We start from the raw sequence: 15,909 nt of genomic DNA, 5'->3' as shown, positions 1-15,909 counted from the left end.
TCTGTAAAAAACAACAACACACTAAAGCACTGAAATAAATAAAAGTAAATAAACAGGCTAATATAACAAAGTTAAATATTAAAAAAAACATTTGTTTTATATTTCCACACAAAGACGCGTGATATAGCCAATCTCTTTTCTGATTTCATGTTTTACTTGTTGTAAAAGAGCAAATTTTATCTTCCACAAGGGCAAGGCATTTAGGCTATGTTTGATTTTATGCTGCCAGATAAAGCGAAACTAAAATCACCCGCGTGTGTGAAATGTGCTTCACAAATAAACTTGACGCGCCTTACCATGTCTAATAACAAGAACTGTGTTAAAAAGAATCTGACATGCAACTAGAAAGGTAGGCTATCTGTCCTACAGCGTTTTTCTACTTTACCACCACAGTAAAGAATGTGAATATAATAGGCCTAATTAAAAGAGAACAAGGAAGAAATGTTTATAATCCACTTCGAAAATAGTTGAGACGTGAGTGAAGATTTGGGAAAAGAAACAAGAGATTCCATGTCCAGTGGAATAACTAATGGAATATTGTTAAATTCACTGATAACTGGGTGACCAGATCGCAAACCAGAATACAAAGCCAACAAAGCTTAAATTTATGGGCTCACGCACAACTCTCTCTTTTGTAATGAATCCAAATGTTTCCATGGCTGCGATGTAACCTAACATTTAATTGCTAACCTATTATTTCTTTTGTAAACAAAGCTTTGTGCTTCACTAGTGTCATAATATTCATGTAAAACCGAATGAAATGAACGTACTGAAAAAATGTATGTATACTTTTATCTGCAGGCTTTTGCGTGCCGGAGCGGGGCAAAACATTGATGTTGCGAATGGGAGCAGGAGAAGGTATTAGGTATATATTTTTGAATGTTCTTTTGCACTTTCTATTCATCAAATAATAAACTGTTTTCAACATCGATCATCACAGGAATAAACTACATTTATTTAAAATTGCAACAATATTTAACAATATTACTGTTTTTACTGATTAATGTACCAACCACAAACTTTTGAACGGTGAATATATTTACACGCATTTGAACAAAATCTTGATGTTGAAAAAACAAACAAACATTGTTATTGTTGAAAAAGCATAGTGGACAATTGGACATGAATTAAATGTCACCCAAATCTTTAATTTGCAGGAAGTGGCCTTATACACCCGCTAGGCTAATTAAAAAGAACTCATCAGACTTGGACAAATATAACTTAATTTACACTTCTACGTGATCTACCTTAAGAGTACCTGCTTGATTGCCATGCAGTGTGTGTGTGATTGCCATGCAGTGTGTGTAATTGACATGCAGTGTGTGCGTGCACATGAGCAGTCCTAAATGACATTCAACACACAGGAATACACACAACAAAGTAAAGGAGAGCTGCCCCTTGTGTCAAAAACTCACACACATAAACCCCTCACACACATAGGTCATTGTGTGAAGGATGGCTCTGGGTTTCTATTTGCTGCAATGTCAGTGGGGTTCCCAAGGGCCATAAAGACAGGGTTAAAGGTCTATGGTTTTCTCTTTCTCTCTATTTATTTCACCCCATGTCAGATTTCTAGCTCTGGTCTGCAGGATCTCGGCTTGACAGAGCTATGTCTCAAGAAATAAGGCAGAATTAAAGAGAGCTACAGCCCATCTTTAAGCCTCATGCCCACGGGCTTATCTGTGCTGTGCCTCATCCATCCAGACAGCAGTAATTTGATTATTTGATTTAGGAGCCCAGAACAAAGCAGGAGCCAAAGACAGCCTGACCAGAGAGAGAAAAGCATCAAGACAACAAAGCCCACAATTTTGCTGACAAGGTCAGTATATCTGACATGATCTTTGTACCTCTGTCATTCAATATTATTCTCTAGGCACGTGTCTTACAGCGATGGTGAAGGGGGAGAAGGGTCTCGTCCAGCACAGTTGAGTCTTTGACATGGTTTTGAACGTCCCTAATCCTTCTGTAGTTAATTTTGATCACTTATCCTCAGATTCAACTTGATATCACCACAATTTCTACTGATCTGGGGTGGTAGCGCTCATGCTTCCTGTGATCTTGATCACTCCTTTATCATCTTTATCTTGCTGAATACCCTGCTTATCGACCACACAAGATGCTATGTGTCCCGCCATTTAGGATATAATGAAATCTACTACAGTGTACCCCGAATCTCAGTTCAGGGATCAATAGAGGCTTTCAATTATCCTGTTTCTGTGCTGCAGTTGGGCCTGTGAGACTAATGCAGTGCATCCTGGGTATCAGACATGGCACACATTCACTCACATACCCACATATTTAACATGTCAGTTCTGTTCCTAAACAAAGAAAAGCTACCTATATAGGCAACAAATTTAGGCATCATTACATCTTAAAAAATACTTCATTTTGATTAAAATCTAAGAATAATGAATATTATTTTAATTATAACTACTGTATTATTAATAATTTAATTAAATACAAGAAAGTATCAATAGAATATAGTTTAATAGTTTTTATGCATTTAGCAGATGCTTTTAGTCAAGCGTTTTAGTCATGCTTTTAGTTTATAATAGACTTACAATGCAATAGTTTCTAAATCAAAATCTAAACTTTTACTTTATATGTACTGTATAAGCTATATATTTTTTTCATTTTATTATAACAAATATAATTGTGTTATAATGAAAAAAAAAAAAAATTTAATTACACAAATTTAATTGGCACTTTTACCTAATATATGTATAAGCTATATATTATTTATTTCATTAATACGAATATAATTTTATCATTACAAAAATCGTTTTATTATTATATAAAAAACAATAATTTAATTGGTAACACTTTACAATAAGGTTTCGTTTGTTAACATTAGTTAATGATTTAACTAACATGAACTAACAATGAGCAATACATTTATTTCAGTTTTTAAAAATCGTTGTTAATGTTAGTTAATAAAAATAAAGCTGTTCATAATTTGTTCATGCTAGTTCACAGTGCATTATACAAATTTTGATTTTAATAATGTACTAGTAAATGTTGAAATTAACATCAAAAAAGATTAATAAATGCTGTAGAAGTGCAGCCCATTATTAGTTCTTGTTAACTAAAGTAGTTAACTAATGTTAACTAATGAAACCAGTGTTACCATTTAATTTCATAAATAGAATATCAATATAATAGTGTTATATAATATAGCTCCTAATACTTTTACCTAATAGCTATATATAGTTTTATCAGCTATATATATATATATATATATATATATATATATATATATATATTTGTGATTATTACAGTATTGTTATTAGCTTAGCAACATGTTAACATCCACTTTAATTGTGAAATAGTGAGTGTTAGTAGATTTTTTTTGTGCAATTTAGTTGCCTTTGTGGAGCCAATCCCTTTTGAAGTTTCATTTCAATTAGGATGCTGCTCTAAAAAGTGCCTAGTGAACAGTGAGGAAGCTGACTAGCTAACTACTGTATTATTAGATCAGTATTTTAATACATTTGACCATTGATACTTGTTGTAATGTTGAGCGTGGTCAGTCTTGTGTGTTTCCCACCTGTACTTCTATGTCTCTCTCCACCCGGGAGATGTTAACGGTGTGGGGCTGCCCGTTGGCCAAGTTCCTCTGGTCAATATCGATGGTGAAGGGTTCTCTGAGACCACCCAAGTTGTAGCGCAGCTGCAGGGTACCTGAGTGAAACAGGGTGAGACAATAAGACCACGTTTATCCAGAGCTCAACCATAAGTTGAGCTCAAACTTCCCTTCTACTCCCTGACATAACTCACCTACACTGCACACTGTGCAACGGCCCTACAGGCTGCAGAGAAGAGCAGAACCTCATTTGGGTTACAGCACAGGCCAGCAAGATACATTGCTCAGAGGCTACAGAGTAAATTTCGATGTGGGCTTAGGGCAGCTTAACTCAAAGAATAAGCATCACCAGTCTTGTGTGTCCACTTTAGGTTTTATGGGATGGTGTTTAACGAAAATGCCGTGCTACAAATTAAACAACGGTACATCTGAGTCACTGAGTTTAATGTGAAACCGTGTTCCTGAAGGGAATAAGGGTCTTTTTTTAAACACCAGATGCGTTTTACTCTAACTCTAAAAAAAATGGATCACAGTGTTGTGCTTATGCCAAACGTAGGATGTAATTGCCTGTGCTTTGCCATTTGTCATATAATTAGCTTTTACTGTTGGGCCTCCACTTCAAAAAGCAATTCAGCCTGCTGCAATAAATTCTCCTTTATTATTACAGTGCAGTTTCAGAACTGCTGTGGAACAATCGTACAGACACATGTGTATTGCATCAGCATCCATACTTAATGATGAACTGCAAAGACTAACCAGGTGCGATGCAATAGGTTCGCAATTTTTCCGTTCATACTGAAAGCAACAGTGTTGTGCAATAACAGCTAATCAGAACTTATTTGATTTTGAATATACAGTCATGTGGTACAATAGACTCTTTTCACATTTCCGGAGTTCTCAGAAGCAGAAGTCATAGTTGGGTAACTTCTATAGTGGTGAACGGAAAACAAATATAATTTCTGCATTCCCATCTACCCCCATAGTAAAAGAAAAAAAAATCCCCGATAGAGTTTCTACAGTATAGCCCCTTTTTACACAGAGATTCCGGAAAATATACTGATAATGTGATTTTGATCATTATTTGATTTTGATTTTAATCATTTGATTTTGGTTCATTCACACTGCCAGTGATTTTATGGAATCTCATCCCGTAAAGATCCAACCCGATCTCCAACCAAATCTCTAATTTTTGCTAAATCGTACATATTTTACGAGTTGCCCAATTTGTATGAATTCGTACGAATGACCTACCCCTGACCCCGCCCCTAAACCTACCCATCACATGGGAATAGACAAATCATAGGAATTCGTACAAATGAGGTCGTACGAATTCATACAAATTAGCCAGTTTTAACTCACTTGTACGAATTCGTATGAATTGGTCGTGAGATAGCGTTGAAAGATCTTGTAAAGACACGTGACATCAGGATGACGAACACAAACTTTCTTCTCTGTTAATGTGCAACGTGAACGTGAACGCATATAAAACTCTCGGTCAAAGAGTCGCAAGATAACTACGTAATTGCGACTACACTTGCGTCATCACTACGACACACCCCTTATGGCATTGGTCCTGCCTTTTGTCCACACAGAGAGCATTCCCGGACTGATCCTAGCAATGTTACTACGTTCCAGAATCAATCCCGGGATGTGCTTGCATTCACACAGAAGGCACTCTAGAAATTTTAAGGCAATTTTATGGGATCAATGCTCGGTGTGAAAGGGGATTATGACTTTCCACAAGAGCAAAAAATATTGAGAGATTCATTACATTGGCCAGAATAGAGAGCAAATGTCAAAATTTGCTGTCACTCCTTCAGGCCAAGGTAAGAAAACACCAAGTATAGTGTTATAAATGTACATACATAAAAAAACTTTTTTACGATTTCGACAACTGTGTAAACGCATCATCACAGTCACATCAAAGTGAAAAGGGTCTTTGGATCAATGAGATTTCAGCCGTTCATCTCATCTTCGCGATGTCTCAAACAACGTCTTACCATTGTGATGGAGCACCATGGCCATGTAATCCTGGGTCTTTGAGCTGACATAGACCAGAAGGCTGGGAGAAGTAGAGGTGCTAAAGCTGAAGGTCAGGTCTTCACGTGTCAAATTGGTCTCGACGGGCAGGTTGTGGATTACGCTCTTCTCATCCAGGCTGGAGGCGGCAGCCATCACTTCAGGTACCAGATTATACTTGACCAGTGTTCCCGCCTCAAAGAAACCACCAACGTCTGGAAAAGAATGAGGTGTTTCTTCAGACGATATTGACATTTAGGCAACATTCTTGTTGGCCCTAGAACAACAATTCTTATAAACCACCATATTTGAGGGTTAGATTTAAAGTTTGGATTATGGCTGAGCGAATACAATCATATATTGTATTGATACTTTTTAATTTATGTACAGTACACCGTTGCTTAAAAAAAGTTTGGGGATAAAGTAAAACTGTAATATTGTGAAATGATTACAATTTAAAACAACTGTTTTCTATTTGAATATATTAAAATGTATTCCTGTGATGGCAAAAGCTGAATTTTCAGCATTACTCGCTAGATTCTGAAATTTTTGTAATATGCTGATTTGGTGCTTAAGAAACATTTCTTATTATGATTAATATTGAAAATGGTTGTGCTGCTTAATATTTTTGTGGAAACCGTGGTGAATAGAGGGTTCATGAAAGTTTATAAAAAAAACTGAATTTACTTAGAACAGAAGTCTTTTGTAATGTTATAAATGTCTTTACTGTCTTATATATATATATATGTATATATATAGATTCTTAGCTTGAAAAAGTGAAGTGAAGTGCACAAATGAGATTGTGACATAAATACATCCATGAATTGTATTGTAAGGTGATACCTAGTTCTAGAGTTAAAACTATGACTCTTTACAGGAATGCTGTTTGAGAACCAACAAAAGATGTTTGACCCGGAACACATCATACTTCCGGCAAAATCATGGCCACCATTCAATAAATGTACACTGGGAATGTGTAAGTGATGTCTGGCATGGCCATCTGCAGTAAAGGGCAAGGAAACTGACATTACTGACATGTTTTGTATTCATGAGGGGCTTCTTCAACAGCTATAAAACCAAGAGGACACTTTCCTATTACCTTTTTACTTGAGGGGGAGAACAAAGGTCCTTACATGGATCGTTTGACCCGACTGCTAGGACGTGTGTGCAAGTGTGTGTAGCTTTGTCTTACACACAAGCAGAATAAACAACGCAGGATTTGTTGCATATGGGGTGGAACAGGGAGAACCATGGGAAATCAACATGGGTAATGAAGTAAATACACACAAGGGTAAAAAGAGAGTGAACGAACATGACAATGTGCACCCGCAACGAATATCTCATGTACACAGAGGGGAGGCGGGTTTATCTGCTATTCATGGAATTCTCACATTCAGCCGTTTTACCCCCGGGAACAAAGCGCTAAATACAAATGAGCTTTGTACAAATGCTGTATCGGGAGCAGGAAGGAAATCAGTGCAGTGACTATAGATTGGTTTAATTATTTGCAGCAAGGCCCTTGAGTAATCTTTAAATTTCTTCCAGGCTGGACTGTAGGGTTCAGATACAACAGAGACAGAAGCACCATGTTTTAATACCACTGGGGCAAAAGCCTCGACACAGCAGAAGCATGAAAAGCATGGCAAGGATAGTACAGATAATAGGAATTACAGTTCTGTGATGTGTTCTGAGGACCAACAAGTTTACAGGCACTGGAGTGGATCCTTTATCTAATGTACTACTACTGGTTTAAAGTCGCAATGAAACAGAAGTAGTGACAGATCTTTTCTTCAGTATTTTTACGTACAACTTTCTTTTATCTGTGGAACATAAAGATATGTGGAAGATATACTGCAGATCTGTTTTCTTTTAACATACAATAATATTCAAGGGTGTCCAAAACAACACTTTACTTGCATTGCATATCATTGTATGGCAAAAATAAAATCTTCTTTTGTGCTCTGCAAAATATTTCATACAGGTTTGGAACTACATGAGGATGAGTTAATGAAGACACAATTATAATGTTTGGGAGAACTTACCATTTAAGTCCAGAAAAAAAAACACTAAATACACTGAACAAAATTATAAACGCAACACTTTTGTTTTTGCCCCCATTTTTCATGAGCTGAACTCAAAGATATAAGACTTTTTCTATGTACACAAAAGGCCGATTTCTCTCAAATATTGTTTACAAATCTGTCTAAATCTGTGTTAGTGAGCACTTCTCCTTTGCCGAGATAATCCATCCACCTCACAGGTGTGGCATTTCAAGATGCTAATTAGACAGCATGATTATTGCACAGGTGTGCCTTAGGCTGACCACAATAAAAGGTCACTCTAATATGTGCAGTTTTATCACACAGCACAATGCCACAGATGTCGCAAGTTTTGAGGGAGTGTGCAATTGGCATGCTGACTGCAGGAATGTCCACTAGAGCTGTTGCTTGTGAATTGAATGTTAATTTCTCTACCATAAGCCATCTCCAAAAGCATTTCAGAGAATTTGGCAGTACATTCAACCAGCCCAGGACCTCCACATCCAGCATCTTCACTTCCAAGATCTTCTGAGACCAGCCACCTGGACAGCTGCTGCAACAATCGGTTTGCATAACCAAAGAATTTCTGCACAAATCGTCAGAAACCATCTCAGGGAAGCTCATCTGCATGCTCGTCGTCCTCATCGGGGTCTCGACCTGACTGCAGTTCGTCGCCGTAACCGACTTGAGCGGGCAAATGCTCACATTCGATGGCATCTGGCACTTTGGAGAGGTGTTCTCTTCACGGATGAATCCCGGTTTTCACTGTACAGGGCAGATGGCAGACAGCGTGTATGGCGTCGTGTGGGTGAGCGGTTTGCTGATGTCAACGTTGTGGATCGAGTGGCCCATGGTGGCGGTGGGGTTATGGTATGGGCAGGCGTATGTTATGGACAACCAACACAGGTGCATTTTATTGATGGCATTTTGAATGCACAGAGATACCGTGACGAGATCCTGAGGCCCATTGTTGTGCCATTCATCCACGACCATCACCTCATGTTGCAGCATTATAATGCACGGCCCCATGTTGCAAGGAATGTGTACACAATTCCTGGAAGCTGAAAACATCCCAGTTCTTGCATGGCCAGCATAGGAGATGTGTTGCACTGCGTGAGGCAAATGGTGGTCACACCAAATACTGACTGGTTTTCGGACCCCCCACCCCCCTTTTGTGTACCAAGAAAAAGTCTTAGATCTTTGAGTTCAGCTCATGAAAAATGGGGGCAAAAACAAAAGGTGTTGCGTTTATAATTTTGTTCAGTGTAGCATATAGATGTGAAAAGAAATGCATCACATCCATGGTTACGAATCCAAGTGAAGCAGCACAGAGAAGAGTTTCCTCTTCCTGGAGTGAAAGTGTAGTATTGAGCCACAGATGTAAGGCAGCCTGTAGGAGCAATTGCACTGATCCAGAAGCAAAGAATCTGAGAGAATTCGATATTGACTGAGATACCCTAGACGGCACAAGTAAATATGTGTAAAATGGAAATGTGAGTTAAAACCTTGCAATTACAAGGTTCATGCATATTTAAACCGAAAGGAGATGTTGAAAGCTAAGGGTAACCATCCGAGTCTCTAGCTCGTAGCGAGTCACCATCTTTAAACGGAGGGCATGCAGTGTTTGATGGAGGTCTTGACACAGAGCATGAACTACAGAAAAGGCCTGTTCATGTCAGCGATGCTATTACTATATTCAAATGAGGGAGGCGGGGCTTAAATGCAAAGAGTGGCTCTCAGTGATTCCCACCAATTTTAGTCCAGACACATTCAGTCTGTAATGTACAAGTTTGAAGTTTACAGAATAAGTTGTTCAGTGTCATATCTCTGGTTAAGGTGTATAAACTTTAAAAGAAAAGTTATAATTTACATTATGCATACTGACCTTTCGAACAGAAAGGCCCATCATAAGCGGTGGTGGTGCAGTCACAGGAATAGCCGTTGTATTTCTCCATACACTTGCCGCCATTACGGCAATACATCCCAAAACTGGTGCAGTGACCTGAACAACCAGGCTTCACACCAGGAGTGACTTTTGCCCTCTCTTCTAAGTCAAGCGTCACCCCATTCATCTTCAGAGAGCGGATGCATCCGAGAAATCCTCTCTGACCTCCTGCGGCACCTAGATGGGAAATCGAAACAAAAGACTAGTCAATATTCCGCTTGAAAATGGTCTTAATAAAAGCGGCTCAACATAATGACTTAAATCATTTTCATAGCAGGCTCAACAACAAGCTTGAAAACAACAGGTTAAATGAGAGACATTATGTCTCAGCCAATAGTTGAATCCCTTTTGGCACGTTTCATTCATTATGGCATGGACCATTCAATACAATAGACCTTGGAGAAATTAGACACCCTTAGAGTTCCACTTCCAGGAGAAAATAAACATTCACCAATTACTCATTGTCATGCCCGGACATCTTTTCATTATAGGAAACTGCCTAGTTAAACAGAAATCATACAATCATTTGCTTAATACTAGATTAATGGTAAATGTCCTGGTAGGATGCATCAATTATTTACTAATAGTAATTAATAAAAGCAGACCCACAAGTAAAAACCTACTACAATTTATCAAGCTGCCAATCGAGGAAAGCTTTATCAATTCCTCCAGAGAAATTATATGGATTGGAGTATCTATAGATTACAGGTTGCTTAATCTTAACAGAATAAGAAAACGTGATTTTCAAAGTTTTCTAAACTCAGTTGAACTCTGACTCACATTAACAGGGGAGTTTTAATTGAAATGGTGACCTGGTTGCCTATTTAATACAAAACAAACTCACTGAATCCTTTGCTAATAAACCAGAGCGGAACTCTTATCATCAAATGTACAGTAAATATGCTGTACTATTATAAAATGAAAGACACTATGTCTCATGTTTCAAGGACGAACACAAGATAAACACACAAACACATTTTAATTAACATTTCTATTTATAACTCGCCGCATGATTGTTCCAACTGGATTCATGTCAAAGTAGGCGTTTTGTTCTGTCTTTGTTTGTTACTGAAAAATATTTTTCACCAGCATTGTTTTGATGTGTTTTAACATTGGAAAGTACATCATGAATGTATGAGTAAGGAAAGAAGTTATGTCAAGCTGTTAAAACCCTTCTGAAGTTCACTGCCTCCATCTCTGATGAGCCCTGAACTGGAAATTATTTTCTAATGAAACCGTGATGAATTCGCATATTACATTTATTAGACCATCCTGCCCAGTGGAATATTTTTTTCTGCTTTTACCTTTGCGTTGTACAGTTTGCAGCCTTATATTGCAGCAAAGGTTCACCTGTACAAAATATCACAGAGAGACAGACAGACAGATATATAGATGGATAGATAGACAGACATAGACAGACAGATAGACAGACAGATATATAGATGGATAGATAGACAGACATAGACAGACAGACAGATATATAGATGGATAGATAGACAGACATAGACAGACAGACAGACAGATATATAGATGGATAGATAGACAGACATAGACAGACAGACAGACAGATAGATAAATAGACAGACAGACAGATAGACAGACAGATAGACAGACAGATAAATAGATGGATAGACAGACAGACATAGACAGACAGATAGATAGATAAATAGACAGACAGACAGATAGACAGACAGATAGATAAATAGACAGACAGACATAGACAGACAGATAGACAGACAGATAAATAGATGGATAGACAGACAGACATAGACAGACAGACAGACATATATATAGATGGATAGATAGACAGACATAGACAGACAGATAGACAGACAGATATATAGATGGATAGATAGACAGACATAGACAGACAGACAGATAGATAAATAGACAGACAGACAGATAGACAGACAGACAGACAGACAGACAGATAGATAAATAGACAGACAGACATAGACAGACAGATAGACAGACAGATAAATAGATGGATAGACAGACAGACATAGACAGACAGACAGATATATAGATGGATAGATAGACAGACATAGACAGATAGACAGACAGATATATAGATGGATATATAGACAGATATAGACAGACAGACAGACAGACAGACAGACAGACAGACAGATATATAGATGGATAGATAGACAGACATAGACAGACAGACAGATAGATAAATAAATAGACAGACAGACAGATAGACAGACAGACAGATAGATAAATAGACAGACAGAAAGATAGATAGATAGATAGAGAGAGACAGGCACACACAGAGAGATAGATAGACAGAGACAGACGGATAGATAGACAAATGATAAATAGATAGATAGATAGATAGATAGATAGATAGATAGATAGACAGACATATAGACAGACAGACAGATAGATAGATAAATAGACAGATAGACAGACAGATAGACAGATAGATAAATAGACAGATAGACAAATGATAGATAGATAGATAGATAGATAGATAGATAGATAGATAGATAGATAGATAGATAGATAGATAGATAGATAGATAGATAGATAGATAGATAGATAGATAGATAGATTACACTAGACTGTTTGTTTGGGTACATTTTACGAAAAAGTTACCTACTGTCCTGACAGGCCCATGATGCTGGCTTCCCTTTGGATAACCAATACCGCCCGGACATGCAAGCAATGAAAGAAAGGAAAATAATACCAAAATAATAAAAAATGATAATGACATAAAATATATATTATACAAATGAAAACATGCAGTTATGAGGAACTTAATGCATAATCAAGGCAAGGCTTCAAGGAGAACACAAAAAGAAAATACATGGCAAGAAACAACTTGATGGAGGGTAGTAAAGAAGTATTAAATATTCATGTAAACAGTGAATACTAACATATGCATATTAAAAAACCAGGAACTAATGCAAACATGTTAGTGGCTTTTAAATCAAAGGTCTGCTTGTTATCTGAGATGAAGAGAAAGACAATAAAGAACGAGCAAGCATTTAATCCTCCATTAAATATAATAAGGCCACTATAAATGCAAAACAAATTCAAATAGACACAAGCATCCATGGGTGAAAGGAAGTAGAAGGCAATCTGCTTTATCAATAAATTATGGCATGGGGCTAAATGGTGCTGAAGAAGTGAGCATGATGGAGCAATTCATAAGCGGAGGAGAGGAGGCCAGAGAGAGGCTTGACAGATCTGGACAGACATCTCCACCCCTGCCCACTCTGCAGATATAAACCAGTTAGTTTTCCCACTGAGGGTCAGGGACTAAAGACTGAGAGCTGCTCTCTGCAAACACTCACATCAACATTTTACATTTCTACTGAAACAATGGGCAGGGATTAGACAACCTTTAACATTCATTTGTACTGCAAGGCTCATTACACCTAACCCTAGTGTGCTTGATAATGAAATTGAAATGCCAGTCCAACATTCTTACGATCCAAGCGTAGAATAAGAATGAAAATTTCATGTGCTCCATGGACAACATGCAAATGAGACCTAGAGAGGGGTTATGGCTTGGACTGGGCAATATATTGAATATTAATCCATGATTTGGCTGGTTCCAAAGAAATATCACAAGCTCAAAGTCTAGTGTGACCTTCTCTTTAAGCTATACTTGTTTCAAGATCCAATATTCGAATACCATCTAATTTAAACTTTAGTGGCAGAGAAGCCACTAGAGTTGGTAAGATTTATTTTTTCCATGATTTAGTTCACACTGTCCATTTCAATACACAATTCAAAGCACTGATTACACTTTATTTAAATGTGTCCCTGTTACAGTGTAATTATATATTTAGGTACTGAGCAATATTAAGTAACTATACTTATAGGGTTAGGGTGGGATTAGGGCTTGGTTTAGTGTTAGTTGCATGTAATTATGCCTAATTTATAGTGTAAAGTGTAACAAGGACACATTAAAATAAAGTGGTACCAATATTAGAAAATTGTAGGTAAATGTTGATGATGATTATTGTTTTGCTATACTGAAATGAAATAATTAAACATTCTTTCCTTCAGGTAATTTAGAAAAAAAACTAAATTTAGAGTCATTTTTCAGATCACATTTCGGAGTGTTTATAAAAAAATAAAATCATTGTAAAATGATATATTTTGTATTTATAAGTAATACATTTTAATAAATTAAAAATGAAAATACAATTATAGTACAAACATTATTATTATTATTATTAATAATATACCTGTATAGTTCCTGTTGGAGAATCTTGCTTTATAAAATCAATTAATAACTTTAATATCAATCAAAACTTAGGCTTTTCATTTTTGGAGACCTGGAATTTTTTCTTGAATTCAAGCTTTAGATACACAAGCAAGACAAGCTTTCTAAAAGCTTTCTCAAGAGAGCCATAGGGGTGCATTATCTTCCTCTTTCTTAATGAGCGTCAAAGTCATTTGTTGAAAAGAACAAGTCAAAGCCAAAATAGCACAACGAAAGCCCAAAGCTGTTCTGTTCAAGAGATAATTGCCTCATGAATGACACAGCTTTTTCACACTTTTAAAGCCATAAAAAAACTCCTCGCTAATGTTAGCATAGAACACATGAAACCATTATTAGTCACATTTCCTGCTGTGCCTGAGACAATTTTTCAGCCTTATTCAGTGAAACCCATTTTCAACTTCCATTTCTTTACAGTCGACTTTTTCACACTTCGGAGGCGAATAGGTTCCCCAGGGTTCCATGTCATTAAGTGCAGGTTTTAACAGCTACACCTGCATTTAGACTGCAGACTATAAATACATTTTCACTTTCAGACACACAAGAACATTGAGCGCTGTGCTCAAAAATTCAGAGAAACAGCTGATTTCTCAGTAAAAACAGCAAGAGAGAGAGAGAGAGGGGAAAAAAGAGTGAGAAAGTGAAGAGAGAATAAATCAAACTCAAAAGAACAGCTAAGAATGGAGAGGTTCGGGAGGAACACTCTAAAAAATATAGTTTCCAAAATGGGGTTTTCACAGCGATGCTATAGAAGAACCATTTTTGGTTCCCCAAAGAAGATTTAAGTCAACTGTTCTTAAAAGAACAACTTTTTTTGTGAAGAACATTTTAATAATCTAAAGAACCCTTTTCCATTATAAAGAAGTTGCCTTTTGTGGAATGGAAAGGTTATATGAATGTTAAAAGTTCTTGTAACCATTGATGCCAATAAAGACATTTTATTTTAAGTAAGGTGACCAGACATCCTGTTTTTCCCAGGACAGTTCCTGTTTTGTCCCGTATTTCTTCTTTCCTAAATTGTCTTTGCTAGGTGATCATATAAAAGTAAGTATAGCAGTCTTCTGTCACGTGAGAATAGCCTAATCAAAGGTAGCCAATCTCGTCATACTATATTTTGGAGAACAAAATTACCATCCAATCACAATTCGTTATCGATTAGCTTGCTGTTAGTGAAGGCGGGAAATTAGAGATCGTGGAGGAGATCAATTCAGACGTGAAGATGTCAAAGAAGCTTGTGTACATTTATCAAGGATCTTCAAAAAGAGTTTATCAAGTTAATATGCAGACTTAAGTGAACGTAAAAGCTATATGTGTCAGTATATTACATTCTAACATTCAGTCTTAAAGTGACAGCAGCCTAAAATACCTGTATGCGTCATTAATGTTAATCAAACAACAAAAGATGTCGAATAAATGTATACATGGTAAATCAAACCTACTGTACCTTAGTTTATTTCATTTGTAACTCTATCGTATTTGTCCAATCGTTTGTAATTTGCAATATTTTTTTTTATACCAAAAATATAATAACTATATGATATACAGTACAGTATTGTTATCATGAAATAAAATTTCTCATATCATGGGGGTTGGTCCGTCCCATATTCCACCATGAGAAATCTGGTCACCCTAGAGTACATGAACAGCCTTAGGGCTTCAGTACTCTTGGGTGGGTGTATGGAAAAGTGTGTTTGTGTGAAGTCCTCACCCACATGAATCCATATATACTCTATATGTGGACGTGCATGCGGCCCTTACCCACGTAAAGCTGGCTGTAGAGCTCCAGGCGTGTGTGTCCCTGTGTAGGTGCAGGTCTGAACTCCTTGTATTTCTGGTCTAGTTGAAGAATGGCCTCTTTAGTGTTCCTCTCTGCGCTGACCCGATGCCACTGGTCGTCGTTCAGCGGGGCAGGAGATTGCACGTTCAGTTCCACCGGCCCGTTTCCTACATCGAACGAAAACGACACCACCATTGGGGCTATAGAGAAAAACAAACAGACAGAGAGACCATTTAAACTATTATAATACTGAGCATATTAGAATGACTTCTGAAGGATCATGTGACACTGAAGACTGAAGTAATG

The 15,909-nt window shown here is 37.1% G+C and overlaps 1 protein-coding gene across 2 annotated transcripts in view; it reads right to left on the bottom strand.

Moving 5' to 3' along the window:
* Positions 1-15,909, bottom strand: part of cntnap2a (contactin associated protein 2a) — a 386,613-nt gene that overhangs the window by 29,743 nt on the left and 340,961 nt on the right. Inside the window, exons 17-21 of one of the 2 annotated variants that reach the window (XM_079862570.1) lie at positions 15,585-15,803; positions 12,192-12,221; positions 9,527-9,763; positions 5,584-5,817; positions 3,548-3,681 (exon numbers count right to left, since the gene is read on the bottom strand). In XM_079862570.1, the coding sequence (XP_079718696.1) occupies positions 3,548-3,681; positions 5,584-5,817; positions 9,527-9,763; positions 12,192-12,221; positions 15,585-15,803 (854 nt within the window). The remainder of the gene's footprint in view (positions 1-3,547; positions 3,682-5,583; positions 5,818-9,526; positions 9,764-12,191; positions 12,222-15,584; positions 15,804-15,909) is intronic. The other variant, XM_079862571.1, reaches the window with a different exon arrangement.

The sequence above is a fragment of the Squalius cephalus genome (assembly GCF_949319135.1).
Source record: "Squalius cephalus genome assembly, chromosome: 25".
NCBI classification, from domain to species: domain Eukaryota; kingdom Metazoa; phylum Chordata; class Actinopteri; order Cypriniformes; family Leuciscidae; genus Squalius; species Squalius cephalus.
The sequence above is the reverse complement of the archived record's forward strand: the minus strand, read 5'-3'. Positions and strand labels throughout refer to the sequence as shown.